Source organism: Heliangelus exortis, chromosome 27 (assembly GCF_036169615.1).
Source record: "Heliangelus exortis chromosome 27, bHelExo1.hap1, whole genome shotgun sequence".
NCBI classification, from domain to species: domain Eukaryota; kingdom Metazoa; phylum Chordata; class Aves; order Apodiformes; family Trochilidae; genus Heliangelus; species Heliangelus exortis.
Genome location: NC_092448.1, coordinates 3,439,248 through 3,446,852, shown reverse-complemented (window position 1 = coordinate 3,446,852; position 7,605 = coordinate 3,439,248). Strand labels below are relative to the sequence as shown.

Genomic DNA, 7,605 nt, shown 5'->3' with positions numbered 1-7,605 from the left:
AAAGGGGAGGTAGGGCCTTCTGCTTCCCTGCCCTCATTCCTTCCTTTTTTTTTCCAACTTCCAAACCCAAACCAGGGATTGTCTGAGGTGCAGGAGGGAGGAAATTCCTGTCCTAAGGATTTATGGGGCTGGAAAAAGGCAATGGAGCTCTTCAAGCTGGAGGCTTCTTCTGGGATCTCCCCACCCATGGGTGCCCCTGGCCCAAGGAGGGCGAGGAGGAGGTTTGGAGAACGTGGAAAATGTTTGGAGTGCAAGGAGAAGGGGATAGAGAACGTGGAGAAGGTTTGGAGAATCTGGAAAAGGGTCTGGAGAACGTGGAGAAGGTTTGGAGAGCAAGGAGGTCTGGAAAACATGGAGAAGGGTCTGGAGAAGTTGTGAGGAGCAGCTGAGGGCCCTGGGGGTGCTGATCCTGGAGCAGAGGAGGCTGAGGGGAGACCTTCTGGCTCTCTGCAACCCCCTGAGAGGAGGTTGGAGCCAGGGGGGGTCGGGCTCTGCTCCCAAGGAACAAGGGATGGGCCAAGAGGAATTCCAGGGGAGGATGAGGTTGGAAATTGGGAACAATTTCTCCCTGGAAAGGGATCTCAGGACCTCCCAGAGGTGGAGCCCCAATCCCTGGAAAGGTTCCCAAGCCCTGGAGCTGTGGTGCTGAGGCTCACGGGGCAGTGGTGGCCTTGGGAAGGTTTGGACTGAGTGACCTCAGAGCTCTTCCCAACCCAATCCCATTCCCTGATTTTTCTCCAGGGTTCTCATCCATTCCTCCTCCCACTTTCCCAACGGGGACACCGAGGCCGCTCCCTCCCTGCACTTTAAACCGGGCCGGTTCGGTTCTGCCGGGGCCGTGCAGGGGGTTGTGCGCATCCCTCTGTGTTTTCCCAGCCCCATTTTTTCCCAAAAAAACCTTTTTTTTCCTCCCCCTTTTCCCTGCGGCGCTTTCCCTGTGCCCGGCGTGGGGCCGCGCTCTGCGCATGCGCCGAGTGCTCAACGGGGCGGTTGGGACTACACTTCCCAGCATGCCCCGGGGCACGCACTTCCGGTGTGTGACGTAGTTCCGCTGCCGCGGCGCTGACTCGGCCGGGCCTGAGGTGCCGCGGAGCTGAGACGGTGAGGGGGGGGAATCGGTTCGGTTCCGTTAGGTTCTGATTGGATCGAATCGGATCGGTTCGGACCGGATCGAGTTGGTTCTGATCGGTTCAGAGCGGAGCGGACCGCGTGTGTTCGGTTCGCTTTGGTTCGGATTGGATCGGTCCAGAGCGGTTCGGAGCGGAGCGGATCGCATCGGTTCGGTTCGCTTTGGTTCGACTCGGATCGGATCGGGTCGGTCCGGAGCAAAGCTTCGGTTCGGTTTGGTTCGGGTCGGACCGGATTAGATCGGATCGGATCAGATCGGTTTCGGATAGAACCGGATCGCTTCGGTTTGGTTTGGATCGGATCGGTTCGGTTCGGGGTCTCTGGAAGGGGCGGTGCAGGAGTTGGGAATCCTGAGGGGAAAAGTTTGGGAAGGGGAAAGGGGGGGGGGAGGCTCTGAGGTGGGAGCAGGGAACAGCAAATCCTGGGATTTCCCTTCTGCTTCCCTCTCACGAGCCCTCGGTCCGGTTCTGAATGCCCAGAAGGACACGGAGGGGTTGGAGCTGATCCAGAGGAGATCCTGGAGCTGCTGGGAGGGGCTGGAGCAGCTCTGGAGGCTGGGAGAGAGAATTGGGGGTGTTGAGGGTGGAGAAAAAGAGTAGGAAAAGGAGGAGAAGGAAAAGGAGAAGGAAGAGAAGAAGGAAAAGGAAAAGAAGGAGGAGGAAAAGGAGAAGGAAAAGAAGGAAAAGGAAAAGGAGGAAAAGAAGGAGAAGGAAAAGGAAAAGAAGGAGAAGGAAAAGGAAAAGGAGGAAAAGAAGGAGGAGGAAAAGAAGGAAAAGGAAAAGGAGGAGAAGGAAAAGGAGGAAAAGGAGAAGGAAAAGGAGAAGAAAGAGAAGAAGGAAAAGGAAAAGAAGGAGGAGGAAAAGGAGAAGGAAAAGAAGGAGGAGGAGAAGGAGAAGGACAAGAAGGAAAAAGAAAAGGAGGAAAAGAAGGAGGAGGAAAAGAAGGAGAAGGAAAAGGAAAAGGAGAAGGAAAAGAAGGAGGAGGAAAAGGAGGAAAAGAAGGAGGAGGAAAAGGAAAAGAAGGAAAAGGAAAAGGAGGAGAAGGAGAAGGTTCTGGGGAGACCTTGGAGCATTTTCCAGTGGCTGAAGGGGCTCCAGGAAAGCTGGGGAGGGACTTGGGACAAGGGCCTGGAGGGATGGGAGGAGAGGGAATGGCTTTGAACTGGAAGAGGGGAGATGGAGAGGAGAAACTGGGGAGAAATTGTTTGGGGTGAGGGTGCTGAGCCCCAGGTTGCCCCCAGAAGCTGTGGCTGCCCCATCCCTGGAATTGTTGGGGATTTGGATGGGGTTTGGAGCCCCCTGGGCTGGAGGGAGAGGTCCCTGCCCATGGCAGGGAGTGGGAATGGGTGGGATTTAAGGTCCTTTCCCTTCCAAACCCCTCTGGGAATCAGTGGTGCTGTGTGACACGTGGCCCAAAGGGAAGGAAAAGGGAGGTGGGAAAGGAGGGGAAAAAAAAAGCCTGGAAAAAACTCTCCTGTTTTTTGTTTGTTTGTTTGTTTTTTTGCTTTTTTTTTTTCCAATTGAATAATGACTTTTTTAAATTTTTTTTTTTTTTTTTGTTCTTTCTCCAGATGAAGCTCCTGGTTCTGGTTCTGGCTCTGGCTCAGCTTTTTGTGGCTCAGGGTGAGGAAGGTGCCAGACTTTTGGCTTCCAAGTCCCTGCTGAACAGATATGCAGTGGAGGGCAAGGACCTGACTCTGCAGTACAACATCTACAACGTTGGCTCCAGGTAAAACTTTTCCTCCTGGGAAAGGGAAATCTTTCCTGACTGGGAATTTGGGCTGGAAATTTTTTTTCCATCTGCTCTGAACATTTTCCCCCCCCTACTCTGTACCTGAAGGTTTCCCCCTGCACTTTGTCTTCCCGTTTTCCTTTCTTTGTCCCTTCTCCCTTTTTTTTTTTTTTTTTTTTTTCCTATTTCCCTGCTCCTCCTCCTTTTCTTGCTGCTTTTTAACATTTCCACCCCAATTTTTCCCCCTGCACTTTTTCCATTCTCCTTTCTTCGTCCCTTCTCCCTCTTTTTTTTTTTATTTTTTTTCCTATTTCCCTGCTCCTCCTCAGCCATCCCCACCTTTTCTTGGTGCTTTTCAACACTTCCACCCCAGTTTTTCCCCCTGCACTTTCTTTTCCCCTTCTCCCTCTTTTTTTCCCCATTTCCCTGCTTGTCCTCGCCTTTTCTTGCTGCTTTTTAACATTTCCACCCCAATTTTTCCCCCTGCACTTTCTTTTCCCATTCTCCTTTTCTTTGTCCCTTCTCCCTCTTTTTTTCCCCTATATCCTTGCTCCTCCTCACCTTTTCTTGGTGCTTTTTAACATTTCTACCCCAGTTTTTCTCCCTTCACTTTCTTTTCCCATTCTCCTTTCTTTGCCCCTTCTCCCTCTTTTTTTTTTTTTTCCCTATTTCCCTGCTCCCCCTCACCCACCCCCACTTTTCCTTTGTTCTTTTCAACATTCCCCCCCTATTTTTCCAGCTGCTGAGCTGGCAGGGAGGGGGCTGCAGCCCCCAGGGAGCTGAACCCCCTCCTCCCCCCTCTCTTTCCAGTGCTGCCCTGGATGTGGAACTCTCAGATGATTCCTTCCCTCCAGAAGATTTTGGGATTGTCTCTGGGATGCTCAATGTCAAGTGGGACAGGATTGCTCCGTATCTTTTCCTGGCTTGAAATCCCTCCTCCAGCTCTTTTTTCCTCCAGATTCCCATCAGTTTGGGTTTTTTTTTTTTCCCTTAATTCCCACTTCCCAGTGCCAGCAATGTCTCCCACACCGTGGTCCTACGACCCCTCAAAGCTGGATACTTCAACTTCACCTCTGCCACCATCACCTACCTGGCCCAGGAGGGGGGACAGGTTGTGGTAAGTTGCTGAAATCAAGGGATTCTCCCCCAAATTCCACCCCAAACCCACCCCATCCTACCCAGAATGGAACTGGAGGGAAATTCCCAACAGCAGCAGAAGGATTAAAACAACCCCAGGATGGGGAGAGGGGGGATCCTGGTGGAAAACAGCTCTCTGGAAAAAGATTTGGGGGACAATGGGGCAAAAATAATCCCTGGAGAGGGTCCAGGGGGGTAAATCCCCCTCCCTCTCTGCTCTGTTTGGGGCTTTCTGGTCCAAAAAGGAGAGGGAAGTGCTGGAGAGGGGACAGAGAAGGTGGTGAGGGCACTGGGGCAGCTCTTTTCCATGGAAAATCTGAGGGAATTTGGGTCTTATTAGTCTGGAGAAGACTGAGGGGCACCTTGGATCTTCAGGGGTGGATCAGGTGAGAGAAAAAGAATCCAAAAGAATTCCCAAATCCATGGGAAGTTCCACCTCAAGATGAGGAGGAACTTGAGGACTTGGAGGCTCCCAGAGAGGTGCTGGAGACTCCATCCCTGGGAACATCCCAAACTTCCATGGATACCACCCTGTGGTGATCCAGAGATCTTTTCCCACCCTCTCTGAATCCTCTGTGGATTTTTGCACTTCCAGAAGGAAAAGTGGCAGATGCTGCATTTTTTTTTCCCCTTTCTTTTTGTCCAGGTGGGATTCAGCAGTGCTCCTGGGCAGGGAGGGATCCTGGCTCAGAGGGAATTTGACAGGAGATTTTCCCCTCACTTTGTAAGTACCTTCAGGAGCTGGAATTTCCCAGCTCAGGAGCTTTCTCCCTGCCTGGGATGGGTTTGATTTCATAGAATCCCAGAATCCTAGAATGGGCTGGGTTGGAAGGGACCTCAGAGCTCATCAGCTCCAACCCTTGCTCCACTCCCCCCGTGGTTCCCAGCCCATGGCACTGAGTGCCACATCCAGGCTCTTTTGAAATATCTCCAGGGATGGAGAATCCACCCCTTCCCTGGGCAGCCCATTCCAATGCCTGAGCACCCTCTCTGCAAAGAATCCTTTCCTAATATCCAACCTAAACCTCCCCTGGCAGAGCTTCAGCTCTGCCAGGGGAGGTTTAGGTTGGATATTAGGAATAAATTCTTAATCCCAAGCCCTCTTGTCTTGCTGAGAGTTGCCTGGGAAAAGAGCCCAACCCCCCCCTGGCTCCAACCTCCTTTCAGGGAGTTGCAGAGAGTGATGAGGTCTCCCCTGAGCCTCCTCTTCTCCAGCCTCAACACCCCCAGCTCCCTCAGCCCTTCCTCACAGGACTTGTGCTGGATCCCTTCCCAGCCTCCTTGCTCTTCTCTGGACCTGCTCCAGCACCTCAAGCTCCTTCCTGAGCTGAGGGGCCCAGAACTGGACACAGGACTCAAGCTGTGGCCTCCCCAGGGCTGAGCACAGGGGCAGAATCCCTTCCCTGGACCTGCTGGCCACGCTGTTCCTGAGCCAGCCCAGGATGCCATTGGCCTTCTTGGCCACCTGGGCACACTGCTGCCTCCTCTTCAGCTTCCTGGCAATCCAGACTCCCAGCTCCCTTTCTGCCCCTCTGTGCCCAGCCTGGAGCTCCCCATGGGGTTGTTGTGTTGAACCTCACCCCGTTGGGATCAGCCCAACTCTCCAACCTCTCCAGGTCCCTCTGCAGAGCCCTCCTGCCTTCCAGCTGATCCACACTCCCCCCAGCTTGGTGTCACCTGGGAATTTGCTGATTCTGGACTCAATCCCCTCCTCTAAATCCTCACTAAAGATATTGAACAGCACTGGGCCCAGCACTGATCCCTGGGGGACACCACGGCCGCCATTTTGGACACCACGGCCGCCATTTTGCTGCAGCCCCGTTCAGCTCCACTCTCTGGGCCCTCCAGCAGTTCCTAACCCAGCACAGAGTGCTCCTGGCTGGCAGCTTTTTCAGGAGAATCCTGTGGGAGATGGTGTCAAAGGCCTTGCTGAAGTCCAGGTAGACCACATCCACAGCCCCTCATCCACCAGGCAGGTCACCTGATGAACAACTCCCCAGCTTTCCACAACCAACTCCCCAACTTTCCCCAAAACTCCCAAAGTGGGGTTTGCAGTTCATCCAGATCAGTTTTCTCCTAGAAAAACCCCAAAGTTTTCATTCCAGCTGGGGGGATTGGAGCCAAAATGTTTGGAGGGTTGACTCCAAACCTCCTTTTTTGATTCTTTTCTCCCAATTTCTCTTTTCCAGCTGGACTGGGCAGCTTTTGGTGTGATGACTCTGCCTTCCATTGGGATCCCACTGCTCCTCTGGTACTCAAGCAAGAGGAAATACGACACCCCAAAAAGCAAAAAGAACTGATAAGACCCCAAAACAAAAAACCCTCCAGCACCCCAGAACTCAGGGAAGAACAAAAATTCAGCCCCCACCCCAAAAACTGAGCCCAGGGGCTCTGAGGTGACAAATTGGGTGGCAGAAAGGGGGTGGGAGGGCCCTGCCCTGGGTTTTGTTTTTTTTTTTCCAAGGAAAGCTGGTTGTGTTTCCTGGAGCACTTCCCTGCTGTCTTCCTCTGCTTCCTGGTGGCTCTGGGAAGGGCTGGGGGGTGTTGAGGTCCTGAGGATGATTGGAATAAACTGAAAAGCAGGAAAGGAGGCAGCTTGTCTTGGAGCAGGAAGTTTGTTGGGAGGCCCTGCCTGCCTTCAGGCAGGAAAATCAATCCCATTCCCAAAAAGAAATGGGGAAAAAAAGGGACCTGGAAGGTGCCTGGCACCAACTTCCCTGCCAGCTCCCATCCCAAGGAGAAGGATTTTCCCTCCCAGCCCTCAGGGAATGTGGGGGATTCCTGGGACCCCCTGGAGTCACCTCCCTGTGTTCATCCATTCCCAGGATAATGCTTCCAAACCTTGGAATTCCGAGCTCTGAGGGCCACAGGGTGCTCCTGGCTTGGCTGCAGTGTCCCAGAGGCTGCTTCCCAGAGGTTTTTTTGGGATGATTTCTGGCTCCCTGAGGAGCAGAAGGGATTGAGGGGGCTGGAGAAGGGAATGGAGGTGGGGAAAGGGCTGGAAAAGTTGTGAGGGAGTTGTGGGAAGCTGGAAGTGGAGCTGTGCCTGGGATGGTGCTTCCAGAGGATTGAGGAAAACCAAAGGGATTTGGGGGGGGTTTTCCCATCCCAACCTCCCCCTGGTTCTGGGGTTACTTTGGGCACCCTGGGGGGGTCTCTTCCCCCTCTTCTTTGAGGCCAGGGTTTGATTTTGAGGAAATCCCAGGATTCTTCATGGCTTCCAAGGTTTGGGAAGACCCCGGGAGCACTGAGGGGGTTGGAATGGGAATAAAAATGGGTGGGAGGGGGAGATTCCAAGCCCAAAAGGTTCATTTCCTCCTCTGTCTCTGCCTCTCATTTCCTTTTTAGTGGGAAAAATCTGCATTCCCTTCTCCCTGTGCTTCCCAATTTTTTTGGGAGCACTCCTAAGGTCCCAGCTCCAATCCTCCAAGTTCCAGAGTTGGTGTTGTCCTGGGATTTTTTTTTTTTTAGTTTTTTTTTCTTTGGCCTTTTTACCCCAGTGCTCTGTGCCACTGCTTGGGGGCTCTGGGGCTGAAACTGCAGGAGGAATTCCTTTGCCTCTGGAAAATTCCTTTGCTTCTGGAAAATTCCTTGGAAAGCCTCTGGAAA

The 7,605-nt window shown here is 52.9% G+C and overlaps 1 protein-coding gene across 1 annotated transcript; it reads left to right on the top strand.

Annotated features, from left to right (window-relative positions):
• The first annotated feature begins 1,042 nt into the window (after positions 1-1,042).
• Positions 1,043-6,583, top strand: SSR2 (signal sequence receptor subunit 2). The gene is made up of 6 exons (XM_071727258.1): positions 1,043-1,101; positions 2,699-2,856; positions 3,670-3,768; positions 3,868-3,976; positions 4,643-4,720; positions 6,186-6,583. The coding sequence occupies exons 2-6, from the start codon at positions 2,699-2,701 to the stop codon at positions 6,294-6,296; spliced, it is 555 nt and encodes a 184-aa protein (XP_071583359.1). The 5' UTR covers positions 1,043-1,101; the 3' UTR covers positions 6,297-6,583.
• Positions 6,584-7,605: the final 1,022 nt, after the last annotated feature.